We start from the raw sequence: 24,709 nt of genomic DNA, 5'->3' as shown, positions 1-24,709 counted from the left end.
GACTTTTCACCCATGAAACACCTTTGTAGAACCTTTATATCACGTCTACGGCGCACAGATCGCGTTCAAATGGCGTAATTGACGCACGAATCACTAATGAATTGCAGATAAACAGCAATATAATCACACGGTTCATGTTCTACGTTGGTTTACGTGTCCTTTGCGTGTTTGTTCCTACTTCTTCCGTGGTTTTAATGCGGTTCATTCCTAATGTGACCACAACTTTTCTAAATTTTTCCACGTTTATGTACATATGACCAATTTTCAACCGTGCAGCATGCAAAACATGTACATAGTGGCCGTGGGACACAGCCTTATGAAGCAGTGGTGTAAATTTCTCCTCTTCATCACTCCTCATATGGAATGCTTCCATATGAACCACACGTTAACATTTGAGTGTAGAATCCCAGGAAAGGTCCCCAGACCTCTCTGTGGATTTACCTGCAGTGGACAACGATGGGTCCCGCCTCTTTTACAGAGTTCTGGGTGCGGTTGATCTCCTCCAGAAACCAGAGGACCCCCCCGGGCTCGTTGGGCACGCCGTGGTCGGGCCAGCTCAGGTACTGGTAATGCCAAATATACCGCAGAGGCTCCTTCTGCAACAAAAAGCACGTTATAAATGAAGAGGCCCCCAACATTTGAACACATCATTGGTCTAAAGTTTATGGGGCGTCGAGCAGAAAAAAAACAAAAAGGACATTTGAAATGCAGACAGATGACAACAGATTTAAATCTGGCAATTAATCATCTCTAATCTGTGTAAATTACGTAAGAACGGGAAAACAATTACAGAAATTAAAAAAAATGCATTTAGTCCTAAACTTTAAGTAAGATTGAAGGTTTTTAAAATGCAGAGGTTTAAATGTTTATCGTTTCTCCCAGAGGCGTCCTGAGACTAACTTTTGTTTGAAGGATTACAATTAAGAAAAGCCCCCCCCCCCATGTGCTGCTGCAGCAGCTTTTTCGGTTTTCTTCCTATTTTCACCGAGACGTAGCAGATGAAAAGCTGTGTATTTGTGAGAAATTACATTTTAAAAACATTATTCATTAAAGTGTTTTGCTTTAAAAGTTCCAGAAACAACAAAAGGTTCAGAACTTGAATGTTCCTGAGATGAAAGACGCATATTTAAGTATTTAATCAAAATTCAGTTTTGAACGAGGTCCTTTGGTTGGTAAACATTTATAAAACTCCAGTAAAAACACAGATGAAGGAATAAAGCTGCTGTAAGTTAGGATTATTTAAAATGTTCCCTTAAACTCAAATTATTATACAGAAGAGTATTTTATTTGAATGAGCTACCTTAAAAAATGTTGCTGCAGCACATTATGACAGTCATCTTTTGCTTAAATATGAATAAAGAAAGAGCAGAACAGACTTGCAGATAAACAAACAAAACAAATAGATTGTTTGGTTCATTTCAAGCTATTAAAAAAAACAAGGGGAAAAGACAATAAAGAGCAGAAATATATCACATCTAGATATTATTTCATAAATTGATTAGAAAAGAAATAAAATGTGTTTCTTAACATGGTGATTGCTCCTAATAATAAATAGACATATCTGTGTTTACATCCGAAACACAAACATGATCAAATTTGTATTGAATCCTTAAATGGAAGCGAAAAACCGGGTTCAACGAAGACGTTTTTTCATTGAAACTTGACAAAGTCAGACTGACCCTTTGCTGCATAAAACATGTCTGTCACTACATTCTGAATAAACATGTCAGAAAAGAGCAGATTAAAAACATTTCCACAGAATTCATTAGCCTAAGTTTACTTTAAAACATGCAAGAAATATGGAAAACATTCAAACTGATCTGAAGCAACAAAGTTCACTTCATGCTTGATATCTGCCCTCTTGTAAAATATTAACTCAGTGCTGCTTAATGTGGAGTTTGGTTCTGAAAGTTAAACCAAGAAGTCAAATATTGACCGATATGCACAAAATGAGCGTAGTGGCGGTGTGACACGGCCTGAACATGTATGGTCTTATGCTGTTTATACCCTTCTTTGGTTCTAGTTTTGTTTTTTAGCTCATGATCTGAGTTTTATCTCAACCAGACCCCCCCCCCCCCCACACACACACACACACAGTCCCTCAAACACCATCAATCTGTGACATAAAGACAATTAGATGATTATTTTCCATGTAACTGATTTCTTTCTTTTTGAAGCGGAACTATCAGTTGTGGAGTGCCACAGGGCTCTGTGCTAGGAAAACCACTACTTTAATTAGAAGCTTTGTAAAACAGCCTGATTTCTCTACATGGTGACGCTAATGACACTTAACCGTAATTAGCTTGTAAACAGAAGACGAAAGCTAACCTCCTCTGTTTTTATGGTAGAATCATTTAGTTCTCTGTTGTGGGTATGCATCAACACACAAAACTAGCTGGAAAAACCTGTTCTTTAAGTTCGATTCTTCTCATGTTCGTTGTGTTCATGCTATCTTGAGTTCTGAGGATCATGCACTCCTTCCTCTCAAAGGCACAAAGACCTAAATGTTCGGTCGGATCATCTAACCGTAGCGGGTCAGCTCGGGTCAAGCGCGGTGCTTTCCTCACCCGGTCTGAGCACGTCACCTCCAGCTTCCTCAGGATGTAGTCCTGAGCTGGCCTTTCGTCCACGTTCCTCACCAGCAGCCTCCCGAACTCCTTGGTGCAGTGGAGGTCCGGCCAGTACCGGGCGCATTTGTTCTAGACCAGAGCAAACACAAAGAGACGAGGCTGGAACCAGAGGCAGAGGAAGATGCATGTCGTCAAAAGCAGCTTCATCATCTGCTCAGATGTCAGATGTGACCCGCTTTCACCCTGACCCCATGCCGGTAACTGCGCCTCATGGGATCAAATACTGATCCTCTGTTGTTTCAGAATAAAAGCCTCTTTTGTCATTCATTTGTGGTTGTTTTCCTCTGAATGTCAGTAGTGGATAAACCAAAACAAACAAAGGATGTGATAGTTTAAGCATTTCAGTAGGAAGGGTTCATTAAAACCTTTACATTATTTCTCTTCAGGGCAACAACATTCTCTGTTTTTTAAAACCATCAAACCACAATAAACTGCAGAAATAGGACGGATCGCCATATTAAGACTTTGAAGAAATTCAGCACAAAACACAAATTTCAAAGACGTGCACAGCTTCAAACTAGATGATTGCTCCTTGCAGCTCATCCAAATCTGCTGAAATAGTCCTCTGCAAACCTTTGGGGGGGATTGGGTAGGAAAAGGATGAAAAGCAGAATCTTTTGGGGAGCATTTTTCAATGTTCAAGGCCGTCAGAAAAGCTGCTGCTTACTTTGAATTTAGAGATTCATGTTAGGAACAGCATGTGACTTAAACAATTCCTCTTTTTGGTTTAATTCCAACCTAAAGCGCGTTGTAAAGAAAAGGCAAAGCAATTCATGAAGCAGCCACTAGGGGCAGACTCCTCAGGTAAACTGTGTTTTCCTGCTTTGTGTCAAGATATGAGGCTTTTTCTGCTCCATCTTTACAAAGTTTAGGTTTTTTGGTTTGTCTCTTTTTTTCATTTTTTATTTTATGTCTAAAACAAAAATAAACCTGTGATTGATTAAATGACCATCAATACTCAGAAGCTCACTGGGTACGATCACTCGCTCCAACAATAGTCAAATCTGCTGTTTCTGCCATTTTTTCTAATACAATTAAATGTAAGAATGGTCAATTTGTTATATTTTATATGAAAATTCTGTGATTTTAGTCTGTGAATTCGCCTATTAATGGGATTTTGGCAAACATTAATAAATAAACAAAAAAATTAATAAACTAACTAAACAAATAAAGTTCAGCTAATCGATGACTTATTTTTAATATCAAACCAACCTTAAATATTAGGATAAAATACAAAATCAAAAGTTTTAAACTGATCTAACAGGTGCCTTAATAAAACCAACAGTTGAAATTTCTGATGTAGCCTCCTTTAAGTGGTGGGGGTGTGGCCTTCCAACAAGCTCAGTCCTGATTGGTGAGAGTGGCTGCCACAGAAACCGACTCGGACCAATCACTGCATAACGTTGTGTGGCTCCAGCATGGCAGTGATTGTGTTGTGAAAAAATGGCAGCTGAATTGACTTCCTTTAGTTGGAGCTGGAATAAACCACTTTCTACGGATGGCGTCACACTCGCTCTCAACCATCAGACCCCCCGGGTGCTCACCCTCCCTCTCTCCGTCTCTTTCGTCGTCATGACGATGACTTGCGTGTTTTCCTGGTGAACCATCTTCCAGAAGTCCACCACCGTGTTCTGCAGGCAGCCCTGCGTGGCGATGAAGACTTTGCCCTCCACCACATGGCGCCCGTCCTCCAGCATGCTCTGCTGGGGTCAGCGGCGAGGGAACAAATTTCATATCAAAGGCGTGACTGAATGTCGTCACCTCCTCTGCCTTTTCATCGACAGACTCACTCTGATGTAGTTGGCGTTGATGTAATCGGAACCAGCGACCTCTGGATCGGCGTCTCTAATCACGACTCTCGTTGTGTCGACTACAAACACAGAGGCAGAGGTGTGAGTTCACGGCAGCAGATCCTCGTTTCAGACTCCGGGCCAGACTGCAGGCTCTCAGAGGAAACCTTGGCGCTGCGCTGAGGCCTCTGAGCTGCCGGCTGTCTGCTCGTCTCAGTCTTTCCACAGGAAGTTGGAGAGACAGGAAATGGCAGGTTGCTGCGTGACTCACAGGGCAGGATGTTCTTGTATCTGTTTTTACTCTTGTTCTCTGGCTTCTGGCCTTCTTTCCGGGGATACAGCAGTTTGCACTCCTGCTGCTGAAGTACCTGAAGAACATCAAGGAGAACGGTTCATTGGCACCACTGTTCATTGGCAGAGAGAGGAAGTTACCATGACGACAACGGACATTTCGGAGCAAACCGCTGATGCTGGCGATTAGCTCAAAGTGGGTCCCACAGTGAGATACCCAAACAAGTGTTGAAAACGCCGTCATCATTGATCTGTTTGAGGCTTTGATGTTTTACTTGGTGAACAAAAGACGTCTCACAAATACAGTTCTCCTCTTAATTATTAGGAAAATCCAATGAAAGGATTTTAAAATTCCAGATAAGAGGATGAAACAAGTCCAGATCAATATTCACTGGCTTATCACAAACCACAGAAACCAATGTCATTGTGCAGGTCAGCCATGAAAAGCTGTGTGTCTCACAGTTTCCTTCAGGCTCGTACAGCCACCTTAAGAGTCGACATGAAAATGCTACTAAATTTGGTAGTGGACCCCCCCTCGTCTGGCCCCCCCTTAGCTGTCCCCCAACTCATTCTAGATGAAGCTCATCTGCTGGACTATTTAACCATGTAGTTGTAGAGTTAGATGAGCTAATTCTCTCTAAGAGTTCCGGTACATCGCCTGTCCGTCCTGGGGGAGGATCCCTCCTTCATGTGGGGTTGAACAAATGTAAAATCTGTACGACACGCCTGCATCTGACCCACGTCACCCTCACGTGTTGCACTAGTGTTTTCTACGACCTACGACCAGAATGTGCATTTTCTGTCTAGGGGTTCACTGAGCGGTCTACCACCTTGATATTTGCTGAGGGTCACCTGCGTGCCCCGTGTAGGTTTTAACCATTTTTCACCCGTATGCACACATAAGGACAGATGTGACTAAAGCTTTAGGCGCTGAAAAAAACCATAAACCTTATTTTTCACTCATCATTCTGTTGTTCTTACAAAAATGAAAACTGAGCACGAACCTCAAATTCTTCCCAAAATCCTTGTTTGGGCTTCTCTGTGTTGTCTGCCACTTTGTTGAGTTCTCGTACCCGGTTCTCAATGTTGGCTGCATTAATCCTCGTGGCATTAAAGGGCTTTAAATGTCCGACAGAAAAACCAGCAGATAAATCAGTCAAAAGCGGCACACTGAGAACGATCGATTCAGGTTCTAAACACACGAGACATCGACTCTACCTGTTTGAGGTGCACTACAATGCCACTCTTCTCCACCATGGGGTTCTTCTTGTAGTGCTCCACCAGGTCAGTGAGGGTGTCGAACTTCTCCCCCCCACCTACATCATACTTTCCGTCCTGTTGAGCAGAAACGATCCGGTCACAGCAGGCGGATGCAGTCATTTCCAACGCTCAGAGAGAGATTCCCCACCTGGAATCGGATCATGACGTGGGTCACTTTGGTCTTCCGGTCCACGTTCTCGTGCTTCTCCTCGTTGGTGAGAACCGAGAGGACAAAGTCTCCGGGTTTACTCTGACTCTCTCGTACCAAAAAGCTGCCGGCTTTGCCTTTGTCTGTCAGCATCTTCTCCGCCTCTTTCCCTGAGAGGTGGCCATGGTACCACCTGAGGAGACAACGCCAAGCAGCTCAGAGAATCAACTCAAATTATATATAAAATATATCCCATGGAGTATGGCTCTGGTGCAAGGAGTATAGATTACATCCTATTCCTCCTTTTGCTTTCACTTTTCATGGTTCGATAAAGAAAATCCTCTCAGATCTGAACATCCATGTGAAAGGATTGTTCACTACTGTAAAATATTTTAGGTAATAAAATACTATTTTTTTTCACTGATGTTTTCTCTTTTGCTCCATTTCCTTTCGGAGCAGCCGGGTTTTCTGCTTGAACATTTTGATCTCCGTCTTCTACTTTGATTCTTTTCATCTATGATCCAAAAGAAAACAACAAACGTCGTCTCCTATGTCTGTTTTATCTGTCTGTCTACAACTAAAATCTTGATTCAGGCTAAGTCTGCACAATAACTAGCAAATTTATCGTTATCGCGATAACAAGCTGTGCAATAAGCATAGCTAAATAGCTAGATAAATGGTTACCGTAAATGTGCTTAAACAAACTTAAGGCAGCTGGAAGTATTTAACCAATCAAATAAATCCATTTCGGATGGACGCCTTTTATATTAGATGTTCTCCTCCCATGTAGACGAGGGTCATTTAGAGCATAATTTAGGTTATTTTGACTCATTTAAATTACATTGTTGCAGTGAAATGGAAAGGATGTTTTGGTTGTTTTGTCCTGAGATTTTTGTTACCGTTTGATCATTGGCCTCTGCAGAGATTAAAAATTAATTAAATATTTGACTACTGTGGGGAAAGTATGTTCAAAGCAAAAACTGAATCTTAAGAAAGGAAAAAAAATGCTTTGATTCAAGACAAAATGTCTTGCAAGAGGAATAATCGTTTGACGTATTTCTAGGGGGCGTGTTTGTGCAGTGTTTAGAATAAAAGAAGTCTTGAGCGGGTGCCCTGAGGAACACAGAAAAAGACAAATATCTTCACTCTGTTAAGGCCGTGTCGCACAGCCACTACCTACATTTTGCACATAGTGCACCAATGAAAACTGGTCATACGTGAATATACGTGCAAAAAGTGAGAAAAGTTTGTAAGACGTTAAAACCACGTTAAAACCAGGACGGAAGTACGAATAAACCACGCAAAGAACATGTAAATCCACGTAGAACATGAACCGTGTGATCATTGTGCTGTTTGTATGTAATTTATTAGTAATTTGTGTCTCATTTACGCCATTTGATCTGTGCAACGTATACGTGAAATAAAAGTTGTACATTGGTGGTTCATGTGTGAAAAGTCTGTTAGACAAACGTGGAACTGTCGTGGAAAGACACACATTCGTGTGTGCATCTCACAAAAATCACACACAATTGCTTGAAGTTTACGTCATAATTGCGTGTAAACCTACGTAAAATATGCATGACCTGCATAATTCTCAACCGACCAAAACTTTTGAGCAGCTAAAAACAGAAATCACGTACAGAGCCATCGGCTGAAACCCTCGACGGACGTCTGCACACATCGACGAATGACGAACGCGAGAAACACTCATGAATGACGTTTATCACGCATGCATCATGAAAGATCGAGATTTCATACGTGGAAAATGTGCCAGTGTGACATAAGCTTTTTGACTTCAACAGGAAGATCTAAAGAACCTTTTTTTCTACGTGTTACAGCTAATTCGCTGTTATCACCGATGTTCTATTTTTCATCTTTAGCAAACTCAAAATCTGGAATTGTTTTAGCAAAGGGCCGTCCTTGAATCCGGTACTATTTTTTCCCTGTATTTCGAATAATCATCAACAAACTGATTGAATTGTTGCACAGAAAGCCTCTTCTCCTGACAGGAACGGCTTTGGCGTTGGCTGGCGAGGCGGCAGTATCGCCTCACTAGAACAAGAAAAACAAAATGTGAAGAAAAACGGCGAGCTCACTTCAAATCTCTGGCTTCACTGATCCTGATGACTGTTTGCCCCCCCCCCACAGCAGAAACATGTGCAGCGGGAGGGCGGGTTGTTTCCTGTCTATAGATGAAAAGTTGTGTATTTTAGCTGCACACTTCCACTCACTAATGCTATTGTCTCCTGCGCTGACGCTTCGAGGAACAAGCTGCATTTCTTCCGTTTTTCTCCTGATGGCGAGAGGGAGCACAGAGGAGGCGGATCCAGAGGCGCCTGCAGAGCGGCAAAACCACAAAAACCAAAACCGTATCCTACGCCCCCCTCAGTAGTCTTTGTAATGTGCAAACTGAAGATGCAAACGCTTTCCTGGCCGACGTGCACCACAGACCATCACGTCAGTTTCCACGACCTCCTCCTCTGAGAGCTGCACGCTCTCCAAGGATGAAGCCGCTGAGGAGAAAGAACTAAAACAACACGGCTTAGATTGTGCAAACACGCATTTAACAACATGCAGCTGTTAATGCAAGCGCACATGAGTGTTGTGAGACGAGTCCAGGATCTGAGCCAATGACCAGACGGGTTAAGACAACTGTCATCATGAAACATGTGCACCTCTGTGCAAAACTTTGCAAATAAATACGAATAAACATTTAGGTTTACATTTAACATCTGTTTAAAATGTGACATTTCTCTATCTCAAAAGTTGTTAAAATATTGTCAAGAATACAAATATTGAGTCACAAACAACGATCAAAAAAGGACGCATGCGTCCAGAGGCTCGCTGTCTGAAAAACTAAAAGAGAATAGAATAGAAATGACTCCATCCCACAACAAAGAACTGTTACCATAGTTCTAATGTTGATGAGTTTTTCCTTACAGAGAAGGAGGGTCTAAGGGAACTGTTAGTTCGGATTGAATTCTATATGATCATGATTGTATGTTTACCTTACAATTACCGGTACGAAGCCCATTGAGACGACTGTTGTTGTGATTTTGGGCTTCACAAAGAAAATGGAATTGAATGGGGAAAAAAAAGACCGCAGGGCAAAACCTCCAGGTGATTCTGTTCAAGAAAGTCACATTTTAAACCCCGCCTTCTTTTGCTGATGTAGACAAAACAGCTGAATGAGTCCCGGTCTACTAGTTGAAGTTTAAAACTGTATTCCTGCAGTTTTTATTGGACTGATCCGGTCGAGTGGAGCAGTGTTTTTCAACCTTTTCTGAGCCACGGCACACTTTAACCTTGACAAAAATCCCGCGGCACACCAGCATCCAAAAATGAAAAAAAAAGGAAAAGCTCATAGTCTGTATTGATCTACAGTCCCTCCACAATCTCACGTGCATTTTTGTGATAATTGTGTCAGAAAAAGCTGGAAGCTGCATCTGTTTTTTCTAAAAGATGTAATAAAATTTAGGTTAGAAGATTCAAAAACTGTTTGATGTGTGTTCGTTGTTGTTTTAAGACGTTAAGAGGAGAGACTCATTGTACGCTAAGATGCTGTCACTATAACCCAATGCATCATGGGAGATGTAGTGATGGCAGACAGACTCTCTTCTCAGAGCTTCATTGTTTTGTTCACTTGTTCCACGGTCTGACACCGGATTCTGTGGAAAGCTACAGCGCTAAAGACGAGCTTTAGCTGGTATTTTTGTTGGAACTGAGAGACTTTACGAGCAGAATCGGAACAAGGAAGTAAAGACTTTAACCACTTCTGATTGGTCAGACTGATGACGTGTGATTAAGACTCCAAGAATGATTGGTGGAGACAGTTAAAGGGGCGGGACTTTTCAGAAAACAGCTGAAGCTGCGGCTAAATCACGGTACCGTCATTCTTATCAAAATCTCTTTAATTTAATCAAATAAACACAAAGAAATAAGTATTTTACGATCTTTCATATTCCTAACTCCTCAGTGTTTTATCAGGGCCTGTTTGGATGAACACAGAGCTGATATCCTGGAGATGGAAAATGTTTTTACATCAGTTAATGAGGGCAATTTCCCACGGCACACCTGACCATCTCCCACGGCACACTAGTGTGCCGCGGCACACTGGTTGAAAAACACTGGAGTAGAGGCTCACCTCTCGGAGGTGGGGTCTTTGCAGTTGAGGGGGTACTTCAGCTCGATGACGTGGCCGTTCCTCTCACGCAGGAGGTCCTGCTGCTCGGTGTAATACTGCACCAGCTCGGCCAGCGTGGCGAACTTCTCCCCTCCGTACAGGTCATAGTAGTCTCCCGAGTTCTGGATCTTGATGTGGGTCACCTCATCACTACGTCTAAACAGACAGACAACAGAGTATCAATAAAGTTTGACCAATTCAAAAGACGTTTGGCAAAAGTGGGGGCCTTTAGGATAAAACATGGAGCAGCTGGAGGGATTATGGTTCAAGTCCACAACCGGCAGGATTACATCGTGTGGGACACGAAACCAGCAGTATTAACCCCCCCAACCCCCCACCCCCCACCCACATCCCATTATCCTACCGGAGATAAAATGTATGGAAACTACAAAGAATTTTCTACAAATAAAATATTTTCTGTTTGAACTTTAACTGGAAGAAAATCAGAACAAACACACAAAAAGACGACACACTCACATGCACTCACATGAACACACCCACGCATACACAAACACGTACAAACAAACACACATCGACACAAGCATGCTCACACACACAACAAATGGCACCACACACACACACAGTCATATGCACACAAACACACGCAAAGACACCCACAAAAAGAAACACACACGCTCACACAAACAAAATATAGTGCCACACACAGACATATGAACGCCCACACACGAAGGGATAGTGATACACTCACATGCATGCACACAGACACGCATGCATATAAGAAGGCACAAAGGTACACATACACTCACATGCACACACATAAACACACCCATGCATGCGACACAAGCATGCTCCCACACACATAAAATGGCACCGCACACACACGGTCATATGCACACACCCACACACATAAACACACCCATGTATACACAAACACGCACAAACACACACCCAAACAAGCACAGACACACATAAACACAAACACGCTCACACGCAAAAAAAAGGTACCATACACACACACAGTCATAAGTACAAACACACACGCACACTCCCACAAAAAAAGATGGTGCCACACACACACACACAGACATGTGAACGCCCACACACAAAGGGATAGTGATACACTCACGTGCGTGCCCGGCCTAACACACACACATGCTCACAGACACACTCCTACTTACACACACATAAAAAAAGGCACAAAGGTACATGCATTCAGGGATACACAAATGTACACACACATAAAAACACATAAATGCGTTTATGAACAAACAAACTCACAAACACGTCCATGAAAAACAAAACACACACACACACACATGCACACATAAATAGGATACACACACCCAGTCACAGAAATACACGTGCGTGCACACACACAGATGCACAAACGCATGCACACATAAACGAAGACACACACAGATGCACACAGTGAACGATGATAAGAGCGAGGTGTTGTTTTCCGCCCACACTCGGAATAAACTTCTCTTTTCCGCCATCTGTTATCTTCTCCTCCACACTAACGAGTCTGGATTCACCTCCTCTGGTCTCCCTGTGATTCTGGACTTTCTGCAAAAAAGGTCAACAGCTCTTCCGTGAAAATCCAAACCAACAAACATTCGTCTGAAATGATAAAGGAAGAACCAAAACATGTCACGATAAGGGAGCAAAAAACAAGAACCAGGGAGCTTTAGGCGTGATTGTTTACTGTGAATCAACGTTTTTCACCTTCAATCTGATAAACAACACGCGTTTCCCAAATGTATGGTGAGTTTCAACCCTGTGCCTCTAATGCCTTTGGATCCAGGCCACAGTGATTGCGGCCGGAAAGAGAAGCATGCAGCCTTCAGCCTGATAAGCAGGGAAACATTTGGTAGCACTTTGCATATTCAAAGTCCTCCGGCTGCCCTGAAATCGCTGCATCTACTTCCACGTGAACACGCTCACACTGCTGATCCATAAAATGTTTGCCTGGAGCGAAAGCAGCTCTGAACTGCGTCCTCCCATCGGCGACTCCAGTAAACACGTCTAATCAGCAGAGATAAACGAAGCTCTCTGTAAACTAATTAAGTATGACGACGCCGAAAACAGATTCAGGAACCGCGAGGGAGGCGGGCGGCCGGGCCGTTATCTGATCTGCAGGCCGCCTGTTCTTCTCATCTAAACCATCACCGGCTAATGGTTGTATCGAATCGCCAAAATCTTATTTTCTTTCATCACTTTGCTTGTTCTAACAAATTGAATACATTTTTGACTTCTTCATCCAACAAGTCCTCCTTTTCCTCCTAGTCTCCATCGCCCCCTTTCCCTCCCACGCTCCCTGCATCGCCTTACGGCTCTGTTAGCGTTAACTGACAGGTCTATGGTACAGTGTACAGCCTGACCATGGCGCGACCACGCCTTCTGCCTATGTGAAAGAAGCAGGTTTTTAACATGAAAGGGTCTGAAACTGTTCTGCAGGGGTCGTTTTCTTCACACGAGGTCATAACACAACACTTTTTTTCTATTACCAGCTTCTCTGCTGGTTTAATTTCCATAGCAACCATTTTTTGTTTCAGTCGTCTGGTGGTGACGATCGGGTCGATGTCGCTTTTAGTAGAATTGGCAAAAGGAAATTTTTGGATTTTCTTGGCGACGGAGGTTTTTGTTAACCACGCCCACAATCTTAATATGGCCATAATGTATGTTAAATGGTTTTGTTCAGCTTCAGCCAACGATTCTTGCATTACATTTTGACCGCATGTCAGTAAAACAGGGAGAGAACCCGTTTACAGGATGTAGATCAAATTCTTTAGGATGAGTTTAGATCTGTAGTTGGTGAAAAATTCAAGATGGCGGTATCTTTCCAGGGTCAAAGGTCAGTGAAACTTCGATTGTGGTTGTAAACTAGTAAAATTTCATGAGGATCACTCGAACGAACGCTTTCTTTTCCCGTATTGTGGGATAATGGCCGCCAAATCCCACAGTAGTTCCTGTGGCCATCCCATAATATTTTTAAAACTTCCTTTGGATATCCCCGACGTGTGTGTTTTATCGTGGATTTAAAGAAAAAAACAACAACAACAGATTGAGCCCAATAAGAGATTTTGGGCCCATTCATTGTTTTTGACAGTTTCTCACGCTGTGATGTCATTCTTTTTTTTTTTTTTTTGTGTGTGTGTGTGTGTGTGGGGGGGGGGGGGTTCCTTCACTGTGTAAAAAAAAACATTTTCCCCAGTTACTACATGCGTGCAAATTTTGGTGAGATTTTCCGTTTGTGGCGGGGGAAAAGTCGCAGAAATAAAGAAGAAAATCCGTCTGTGCTGTAGCCTAAAATGAAATATCTCCTCCACAACATGCTGACGGGGAGTCTGTCTTTACAGTTTGAAGTGAGGCTGATGCTGCGCCGCAGTCCAGTGGAACCTCCATCCCGCTAAATTAGATTTTCCATACATTTCAATGGCAGATAATCTCGTTTCTGCCGCAGACACTGATCTACAGAGATGGATGGTAATGCGATAAAAGCAGGAAGTCAAGAGCAGCTCGGCGACAGACTTCCCGTAAGCACACTTCCTCCATCGTCACAGAGATTTCAGTCATTTTGAACCAGCAGGGAAGACCATAAAGAGGTAGTTTCATATAACAGAAGGTTGTTCAGCCTCATTAAGCAAAGTTCTACTTTCCTCCTGCAGAATCTTTACCAGAAAGACAACATTTCAGTTAATCAAAGGTGTTAAAATGAGAAACGTTTTGATCAAAACTCACAAGCTTTCAAGTGAAAATCAAAACTCTGAGAAGCATAAAGACTTCATGGTTTGCAGACATGCAGCCTTGACTCCAGCAGATGCAGGAGTTCTATGAAACCCTCAAAGGGTCTATATCATCATATTTTTAAGCCTTTTAGAGAAAACTATATCCATATATGATAACATATTACCTTTAGCACACTAAAAAACAATTCTTTAATGAAATATTAGTTATTTTCACAGCTCATTTTCCTGACCATGACCTGATCTCTGAGGCCCCGCCTTTTTCTCCTTGTGGGCGCCGCCCATTTCATGACGTCAACCTAGAGACGCAGGAGGAATGGAGACACACTGCCGGTGCAGCGTGTCTCCGTTCCTCCCTCGGAAACAAACAACATCTGAACTTTTCCAAAGAAAAATGGATGGACTCAAATTTAGCCAAACACCGTTAGCTCCACTGAGAAAGTGGGTGTGTGTGTTAGCCTGGGGGCGGGGCTGGCAGACTCTTTCTGGAAGGGGTGTTTCCTCACTTTGTGATGTCACAATGTGAGAACCTGCTCGTTATCGTTCTCTTTTCTTCACTAAAGCGGACTATTTGTTACATGGTAAAGCTATCTATGCTTTTCCAGATGATGAAACTAAAGTGTGTAATTAAGAAGCCAGCGCAGTGATACAGGACATTTCAGCTATGTGACCGGAACTTCTTTTTTAGGTTATCACTGAGGTACATCTCTTTTTATTGCACACCCAGCAGCCAATCAGAATCGAGCATTCTGCCTGAACTATATCAGAGCCCCATGTTTCTTTTATCTGGCCACAGGATCCCGCATAGAACGTGACATTTTATTCCACATTCATTAATTGCTTGAGAAGGAGTGGGAGGAAGTGACCTTTTATAGACCTTCTGAGGTCTTCTGTGACCTAAGAGGAGAAGGACCTGAAGAACAAATTCGAATCCTTCTCAAAGGTTTTGGGCGTTGTCGTTCTTCTTTTTGAATTCAGACGACAGGACCACCAGAGGCTCAGTGGAAAAGCTGCAGAGGCCGTGGAGGAATCTACAGACATTTGCTGGCAGAGGAGCGCCTGATGAGGGGGCTTTGGCGGCCCCCTCCCTCCCCCCCATCCAATGTGAATCAGACGCCAACGCCGATCTTAGCTGATGAAACACTGCGAGCACTAAATAAGTGAAATGATGGTTTAATTCTTGTCAGACCGCAGCACAGACCCAGGCTGGTGTTACATAATGCAGAGGATCAGAGCCAATGGCTTTGCTCTCTCTGGTCATTTACTCTGCAAAATTCTCTTTTAAGATTTCCATTAAAAATCCTCCTCTAGGTCTTAAAGTGTATAAAGAGCATGAAAAATGACTTTACAGAGCGCTCCTCTAACTGAGGAAAAGTTACGCTCCACGCTTTTTCTCCCGCCTTCCTTCTGTTAAAAATAGATTTTCCATTTTGAAAAGTTTCTCCATCTGCATTTCAGTTCTAGATCGTTCTGTGAAATCTGCTTCCTGTTAACCCTGTGGGCCGACGAAGAACAAAGGAGGTTGAGAGGCAGAGGGACGGAAGAAAGAGACTCTGAAGAGACTTTTGAGCTCCGCAGAGAAACGACTTCCTTAAATTCAGTCAGATTCAGAATAAGAGGAAAAAAACTGCAAATTCAGATCAGAAAAATCATCAAAGTTACATTAAGTTTTCTGTCTCGGCTGCAGGAGGATCAGCTGAGATGGTGAGGAGGATGGTTTGAAGTCATTTGGTTTTGGTTTGCTGCACAAACGCAGGATTTGATCGACTGTTTTTGTTGGTTTCGGGTTCAAAAGGCTCAAAGTGTGTAAACATCCACCAGTATGGAGCTTCCCCACTGACTGAAGGTCTAAAGGCTCTGATTCCTGTTTTAAGCAGTTTTGTTTTTTCGCTAACCCCCCAATCCACGAAAGCGAGCGGGTTCTCATATTGTGATGTCACAAAGTGAGGATCCGCCCCTTACAGGAAGACTCTGAACAGCCAGCTAACAGACACGCCCACTTTCTCAGTGGAGCTAGCGGTGATCGGCTAAACGCTTTCATTTTATGCACAATATGAACATCCGTCTTTGCAAATCTTTGAAGGTCGTTTGTTTTCATGGGCGAAACACAGACACGCTGCAGAGGCCGGCCCATAAAATGGGCGGCACCCAGACGGAGCGAAAGGCGGGGCCTCAGAGATCAAGTCGTCTTACTTCCGGGTAGGAAAATTAATTTTGAGAATAACCTATATTTATTTTCAAAAACCGTTCTTTAGTGTTCCTAAAGAAATATATGATCATATTTATGGATCTAGTTTACTCTGCAGCATACAGACCTATAGATCCTCCCAGTGGTCTTTAAAACATGATGATGCCGTTCGAGGATCTATTTGTAAGTGGATGCATCAGAATGGGGCGGAGCTGGAAGACTTTGGCCCCGCCCAGCATATTTTCTACGTCACACCATTGTTCAAATGCAATGTTTTCATCTGCTCCTGATTCATAACGTTTTTGAATAAAGAAATACTTAGAAAAAAGTTTAACTTTCTTTAAACATGTCCATTATATAAAGAAAAATGCTACAAAAACGATGTAAAAAAAGCAAAAACAGGATTTTCATCGGAGTGCGCCTTTAAGGCAGCAACCAGCAGAAACGAAATGCCCCTGCGACTGACCTACGTGACCCTGATGCATGTATTTATGTATTTATTCTCCTGCAGCATAGAGCTGGTTGATGGTGTCATGAAAATTTAACTATTGTAGACCCGACAACAGCTTAACTCTCTGAGCTCTGCTGGCGGCTCTAAATATACGCCTGGTGGAGTTTTAGCTTCATCTGCAGATGCCTGAGAGCATCGGCAGCCTGATGACGAGGGAGACCAAAACCAGATGAAGACCCTCGCTGACAGTAAAGATATTTTCATCTAATCTGAACAATACCACATCACAGACACACACAGACGTTCACTGACGGAGATAATCGACCAGCAGACAGAATGTGAACACAGTCCAGGACGTTTGCAGCAGATGAGCCGTGAACCTTTTATAACAGCAGCACATTCCTTATTCAGGACCCAGTGCAGGATTTTCTTTTTAAGATCATAACTCTGTGAATCAAAGGCTTGTGAGCATCCAGGCTGTTTTTTTAAATCATTATTAAAACACTGGTAAAGCTGGATTACAGCGCTTCTGTGGGTTCAATCCTTCCGGAACACGGATGAGGAATTCACCATGAGCGGTCAATGAAACCCGGCGGACAAACCGACAGAAAGCGGTTTATTTTTAGAGCTGAACTTCAAAACAGGTCGGGATGAAGGAGGCAGATGATGACAAACGGCGTCACACACGGAGGTAGAGGGGCGTTACCTCACAGACAGGGTGAAATCCCCCGGGTTGCTCTTGCTGGGCCGGGCCAGGAAACTGCCGTGGACGCCGCGGGTCAACAGGAGCTGCTCTGCCTCGACGCCGATGATGTTGGGATGGAACCACCTGAGCGTTGGTAGACGGCAAAACGTCACAGAATTGAAACATTACAGCGATCAGACACGTCTGTTCTGCTGTCAGGAAGATCAACGTCATTCACAGCATTTATGGAAATGAAGCACCCGGTATGTCAACAAAGAGCGGAAAAACTAGGAAAAGGGTCAAATTCTGAAAATCCTGAAGGCTGCATGAGCAACTTCTACATGTCACTGTGCACAGAAACATCAGGTTAGGTCATAATAACACAAAGTTTCTCCAAAACACAACAAAACAAACAAGAATATGCAACTAGGGCTGCAGAAATATGAGGAAAACTCGCGATTAGGGATCAATATTGCGATGACGATATAACTTGCGATACATGAACAAATAATAAAACCAAAAACATCATCATACCCTTTAACTGAAATAAGAGTCAACATAACTTGGTTTATACTCCAAATGACCCTCGTCTGCACAGGAGGCGAGCGTCTAACATAAAAGGACTCCATCCGATTGGTCGATGATATAAACGAGTCCATCCGATTGGTCAAATGCAATTTTTGCCGTCCTTCCCGATACGCGTATTGCACAACAGGATATCGCGATAACGATAAGTTTGCAATTTATTGTGCAGGCCTATATGTAACTGTCATGTTTCTCCTTTAAGGTCAGACATTCATCACTTTCTTTAAGCGTGTGCCCTGAAAACACGCTAAAAGGAGTAAAGGTGGGAAATAAAAAGAAGTTAAAATTTTCATGTCAATGGATAAAAACAGTCATTTCTGTTTAATGTGCTGCAGCTTTATTTGGAATGACGGGGATTTGTACCTTAGATCATCCAAACAACTAACAGCTGCAGAGATATCAATCCTCTTTTTGAGAGTTAGAGGCAAACAGTCTTTGCGTAGGTAAACGGTGCTTCCCGGTTGAAAAGGGAAGGACGGCAAAGCCAGAGCTCAGAAACTGCATGTGACTTCCTGCGCAGGGCAAATATTTATCACAGCCTCTGATATGTTGACCAATGCTTTAGACATAAACCTCTTACGTGCGCGTGTCGGAACTTCCTGCTTCGGTGGCGAGGAAAAAAAACAAAAAACCCTGTGAAATCAGGAGGAACTCAGCTTTATGCTGCCGTTAACGGCTGTAAACACAGAGCTTCGTGTTCGCGGGGGTCACAGGGGTCAAACCTGCTGAGCTGCAGCGCTGCATGGCTGGATAATCCTACACAGCAGCATTAGACCCGTTTTTATGTCACAGCAACAGACTATAAGGACTCAAAGATGCTAAATTCAAAATCTAAAACGTCACTAACTGGCCTGCAAAGGTCCGAATCTTGAGACGCTCGAATCTGAAGATTTCTGTTCATTTAAAGCAAAGTGTTTCCTTTTTTTCTGGTTTACAGACGTCACAAAAACACCAGCTTAGTACGAGAACAACCGACGTCTGTGAGCATTTCCTCTCACATAAACAAAAGACAAACATGACTTTGAACACACAGCGTCATGGAAACCGTCTTCATCACGTTTCAGACGAACGGAAGGCAGCAGAGGAAGAGCAGGGAGAATGGGCCTGAAGATGAAGCCTGAAGGTTCTGCTTCTGACCGGAAAATAAACCTGAGGCTCCGGCGGCGGCCTCAGCAGAGCCGCCGTCACCTCCGTGAGTGTCACAACAGCACCAGAATTCTGCTGCGGTTCTCTGCAAAGGCCTGGAAAAAAACTCCTCTGGAATCGTGAAAAATGTTAAAAACCTTTTCGGATTCACTCATAGGTAGTTCATCAGTTATAGTTTTACATCATTCACCGTTTACACAAATCTGATCAGAAACGGGAACTGTTATTTTATTGCTTAAAGTCAAAACTGGACCATTTGGTGTTGTTTTCTGTTAAACCTATTGAGATGGCGTCTGTCAGACGACCAGCGAACCGGAGGCGGGGTTATTACTGCGGGACGGTTGTTTTTAACCCCGCCTTCGCCCGACAGCAGCTGAAGATCGTGCCACACAGCCACTACGTACATTTTGCACGTATGAAATTCTGGTCTTTTGTGACTCATGCGTGACATACGTCATTCGTTCCTCGGCGTGCGCAGACTTCGACCGACGGGTCTCTACCTGAATTCGGTTTTTAGCTGTTCAGACTTTTTGGTCGCTTAAGAATTATGCAGTTTACGCATATTTCACGTAGTTTAAACGCAATTATTACGTGCATCGCACGCAATTGTGCTTGATTTTTGCTAGATGCAAACGCAAAAGTGTGTCTTTCCACGACCGTTCCTCGTCTGTCTAACAGACTTTTCACGCATGAACCACCAATGTATGACTTTTATATCATCACGTAGACGGCGCACAGATCACGATAAAATGACGTAACTGACGCACGTTTCACTAATGAATTGCAGATAAACGGCGCAATAATCACGCAGTGTTCACGTTCTACGTTGGTTTACGTGTTCTTTGGTGGTTTATGGGTACTTCTTCTGTGGCTTTAACATGGTGCATTCGTCATACAAAAACACTCACAAACACTGCTTTTTAAAAATATTACTGTAGGTTTAGCCAGAAATACAAACATGTGTGTGTGTGGAGACAAACAACCACACACAAGAACGAAACGTCTGATTACAGAAGAATCTCTAGAAATTAGAAAAAAACAGGATCTCCAACATGAATAAAAGGATGAATCAGCCTGTTTCCACAAGAGCCTGTGTCCATCGTAAAACAATAGAATAAAATAGAATATCTTTATTCCTATGTCACTTTTAACAGAAAGAAATCACAAAGTGCTTTACATAGAGAACCATCCAATCAAACCAAAACACTGAGAGGTGTTAAAAACCATTAAAAGTCAGACTAAAAGTTACAACACAATAAAACAACGACAACAGAAACCAGAGAAATTCTAACCATTCAATTTAAAACAGACGAGTAACAATTTATGGACTTAATCCTTGAACAGACTAAACTGAACCAATATGAAATCTTTTCAAAATGAAAACTATCAATTATCGTTTTTGGAAAGTCCATTTAGATTGAGGCCTGGTATTTATACTATAACCTAAGAACAACCATGTACCATCAAAGCGGACACCACACACATGATAACGCAATAACGGATCAGTACCCAGGTACTTATAAATGGCGTGTACCTGTGTGGTGCTTTACCTGCCTGGAAGGCCCAAAGCGCTTTACAGTCACAGGTTGTGTTTGAATTCCTTCCCTACTTATTATATATCACTTATGGTATTTAGAGCCCTCTCCATCTTCTAGTGTTGTCCGAATCTACAACTCCAAAATCCAGAGGCCTAGAAATTTCCCAGAAGTCTCTGTGAAAAACCAGTGTTCAACAATGCTCACTAGATCGGCGAATATAGACCACAATGCATTGAACAATTTCTTTACCACAAAAATGTATTTAAATATATTTTTTTAACAAATCAAAAATGTTTTCATCTTGAGAAGACAGTGGACTCATGAATAATCGTTGTAAAACGCTCATAATAATTAGATTTTCACTTTGTGAAATCCATATCCGCCGTTAAAAAAAAAGCAGTGAATCGCTTTTAAAGTTCAGGATAAAACATGATCAATTCAACTCAAATTTATTTGTACAGCCCAAATTCACAACAACGGTCGTCTCAGTGGGTTTCGGCCCGGTAATGTAAGGTAAACATCCAATCAAAAAGGATAGTGCTGCACTATATAGTTTTTTAGTAGTTGGGGATTAGGGCGGGAGTTCGGACACGGACACACACGGATGCCAAACACTGGCGCCAAGCCTCCGCCAGAGAAAAAGGTGGCGTTCAGCGTCTTGCCTCTCGTAGCATCTCTACACACGAATCTATAAATGGAACTAAACTAATGTTGAGTTCGTCAGATCAAATCCACAGCTGATGGGGGAACCGACTGACCAACGGGCACAAACACACCATAATCCAGACTAAAGAATCTCATTTAACCGGCGTGACGTCACTTTTCCATCAACACTGGGGTTTTTTTTCTAATTCAGTGGACGACATTCGCTGATTCTGTTGGTGTGACGGTTGGAATTGGCAGGCATGATTGAGGTCAGTGTGCTGAAGAGCGTCTGACGGCGTGTCAGCCGGTAGCCGGATTACGCGTGTATTGTTTTTAGTCCTTCACCGACTCATACGGAAAAATAAAAACAGACAGATGAAAACGCTTTGTGTCACTAATCCCATTCTAATCCTTCATCACAGCACTGCTGCCCGTCGCCGTATTAAAATGGGGGGGGGGGGGGGGGGGGGGGAGAGAGTCCACCTCCTGCCGCTTCCACGGACACGAGAACCTTTCAGAACCTCCACGGTCCACAGCTTCACCTAGAGGGGGGGGATGGGGGGGGGGCAGGTTATCGGAAGGCCAGCAGGATGGGATTGTATCTGCCCCCCCCCAGATCATAATAATCCAGCACTGCTACACGGACGGGAGAGGGCCTCAAGGCAGATGGGGGCGGTTGTGAAAGTGTTGACAGAGTGAGATCCAGACGCCGAGAGGAGCGGCAAAATCCCGGGGGGGGGGGGGGGCTTTTAATCTGGGATTTGGATGAGTGTGAGCAGGCCTGATAGCAACACTTGTCATTACTTTCAGCCCCCCCAGTAGCCTTTCCCCCGTCCCAGACTGCCGCAGCCCCGCTTCCCCACCTTCATCACCCCCTCCAGGAGGTGGGGAAGGTGGGGGAGGTGGGGAGGGCACAGTGTGACTTCCTGTAAATGCCCCCGCTGTGCCTGCAGATTACATGTGTTGTAGTTACACCGGATCATAGCCGGGCCTCGCCGCGCTAAACCCTCAATCCAGCTAATTCAGCCGTTTGCCACGAGGCCGATAAGTCAGGAGACGCGGCAGGCAGAGTTTCTCTGAGGATCTCCTCCACGCCGTTCGCTCGCGTTCACGCGTCAAACCGTCCACGCAGGTTTCTACCGACCAACCTGAAAGCGACAAGGAGAACGGATTCCTTTCATGTTTTCAGGAGGAGAGCAGCTCCGTCACTCTATCAATCATCTGCTGTGATGACAAAAACAATTAAGGAAGGTTGTTAAGATTAGAATGACAAAAATGTACAAGAATAACATTTTAAAAAGTCATCATCTTTGAAAGTACAAAGTTTCAAAAAAACAACTTTAATTTTTCTCAATTGTACACGTAATGTTGAAACAGAAAAAATCTAAATGATCCATTTGATTTTTGAAAAACGACTTATTTCTTGTAAAATAAAAACTTTTGAAGCAATAATAAACAAATTTGTTCGAGTGAATTGTTTTTCTTAATTATACGACTTTTTTCTCACCAAATTTTGGTTTTTGATCAAAATTTTCTGGTATATTGTTAGAAATTATTTTCACTATTTAATGATTTTCTTTCTCATAATTCTAAGACGTTTTCTAGAATGATGGAAAAAAGTCAGAATTTTACTACTTTATTCTAATAAAATATTTACTTTTCTTCCATAAATTTACGACTTCATTATTACCCTAAAAGTTTGACTTTTTTTCTCTTAATGTTATACATTTCAATTTGTAAAATTTTTACTTTGATCATATAAATATATTAGTTTTTTCTCCTCTATTGCAGAATATTTTTGTCATAATTGAGTTTTTTTGTCTCATAATTTTAAAACTTCTTACTTGTTGAATTTAGACTATTTTTCTCACAATTGTTCGTCTTTTTTTCCGCAAATTTTTGGCTTTTTATCAAAATTTTACAACATTCTGGTATATTGCTACAAATTATTTTCGCTATTTGTATGATTTTATTTCTCATAATTGTGAGATGTTTTTGTAAAATGACTGGGAAAGGTCAAAATTTCACCACTTTATTTTGATAAAATGTTTAGTTTTCTTCCATAAATTAACGACTTCTTTACCCTAAATTTTTTTATTTTTTTCTCATACTATTACAAATTCTTTTTTGTTAAATTTTAACTTCTTTAAAATAATTTTACGATATTTTTCGTAAATTGCAGTAATTTTAATCATAATTGATGTTTTTTCCTCTAATTGTAAAACTTCATTTTGTTTAATTCTGACCTTTTATTTTAACTTTATTTTTTTTAAATGGCTTAATGTCTTTTGTCATTTTAACTCTGATCAAAGAGCTTTTGTCTTGTTTTCTTCTAGCTCAGCAGAATGACCGGAGGGGCTTTCAGTCAACCAAACAGCAGTTTTCTGCTGGATTTCCTGCCTCCCTTCTCCCCCACTTGGATCCCGCCTGCAGCAGAATCCGTGATTCAGGGCTTTCCAAGAATAGGATTCCCTCCGACTGCCCCGCTTTCCCCGTATCTGCCCCCTCCCCTTCGGCAGTATGAAGACGGGAGACGAAATGATTCAGCAGGATTTCAAGAAGCCTGCCTTTGTCTGATCGCCAGGGAAACGCAGACGGAGGCAGCTGGGGGCAGCAGGCTGCCTGGGGCAGGATGGGGGCAAACAGACACCTCTCTATCCTCTTACATAATGTCTCAAGTTCAATACAGCCGGTCAGCTATTTAAAGTCAGTCTGTCTTGGCCTGCTGACAAAAAGCTGATAAACTTAGCACGCACAGAAAGCGTGTGCTGCGTTTATATCCGTCTCTAGAAACCAGTGCTGCTGGGGTATTTATACCCCCACTTACATTTACAGCCCCCCACCCAAACAGGGGGGGGGTCTTCATTTATTGATGAACCTTTAACCTACCTGGTCAATGTAAGGAGTGGAGGAGAGCGTGGGTCGTTCTCCGGCCATCAGGAAACATGACGTTTACGCCAAAATCAGTCATTTTCAGTTAAAAGTTCTTCTGGGAAACTTCAAGAGTTTCTAGAGTTTCCTTTAGTTTTTTCACATCTGGACGTCGGTGAAACCGTTTTCTCCAGGAATGAACGGACTACACACTAACCAGTAAACAGTCAGCTCCAAACTGTTTGGTGTGGGGGGCGTGGCTACAAGCGTGACAACCACAGACCCCAACCTCCAAACCCGTAACCGCTGGTGGTCTGTGAGTCATTCCGGACTCAACGCCAAAGCCACGTGTGACTCTGGTCCAGGAGATGCTTGGAGAACAAACGTTCACTCGGGCTCCAGAACCAGAACCAGAACCAACAACAGAGGAGGAACTTGGCTCTTCCATCCCATCACTCTGAATACCAGCTAGCAACATAAACACACATTCGTCTGACTTATCAGAGACAGGAAAAGCGCACTCCCACAATGCACCTCGCACACGGAGTGCACAGAGGGGGCGGGGCCTATACCGTTTTGGTTGGGGACTGA

At 42.8% G+C, this 24,709-nt stretch overlaps 1 protein-coding gene across 3 annotated transcripts in view; it reads right to left on the bottom strand.

Moving 5' to 3' along the window:
- The window catches only part of LOC101172160 (tyrosine-protein phosphatase non-receptor type 11), a 33,722-nt gene that overhangs the window by 6,869 nt on the left and 2,144 nt on the right, over positions 1 to 24,709 (bottom strand). Inside the window, exons 2-11 of one of the 3 annotated variants that reach the window (XM_011476668.3) lie at positions 17,355 to 17,477; positions 10,264 to 10,458; positions 6,120 to 6,312; positions 5,930 to 6,046; positions 5,716 to 5,829; positions 4,692 to 4,788; positions 4,421 to 4,500; positions 4,175 to 4,333; positions 2,568 to 2,699; positions 442 to 596 (exon numbers count right to left, since the gene is read on the bottom strand). In XM_011476668.3, coding sequence (XP_011474970.1) covers positions 442 to 596; positions 2,568 to 2,699; positions 4,175 to 4,333; positions 4,421 to 4,500; positions 4,692 to 4,788; positions 5,716 to 5,829; positions 5,930 to 6,046; positions 6,120 to 6,312; positions 10,264 to 10,458; positions 17,355 to 17,477 — 1,365 coding nt within the window. The remainder of the gene's footprint in view (positions 1 to 441; positions 597 to 2,567; positions 2,700 to 4,174; positions 4,334 to 4,420; positions 4,501 to 4,691; positions 4,789 to 5,715; positions 5,830 to 5,929; positions 6,047 to 6,119; positions 6,313 to 10,263; positions 10,459 to 17,354; positions 17,478 to 24,709) is intronic. The other 2 variants (XM_011476669.3, XM_004070230.4) reach the window with 2 other exon arrangements.

The sequence above is a fragment of the Oryzias latipes genome, chromosome 7, assembly GCF_002234675.1.
Source record: "Oryzias latipes chromosome 7, ASM223467v1".
NCBI lineage: Eukaryota > Metazoa > Chordata > Actinopteri > Beloniformes > Adrianichthyidae > Oryzias > Oryzias latipes.
Note: the sequence above shows the minus strand (reverse complement) of the source record. Positions and strands in the feature narration are given on the sequence as shown.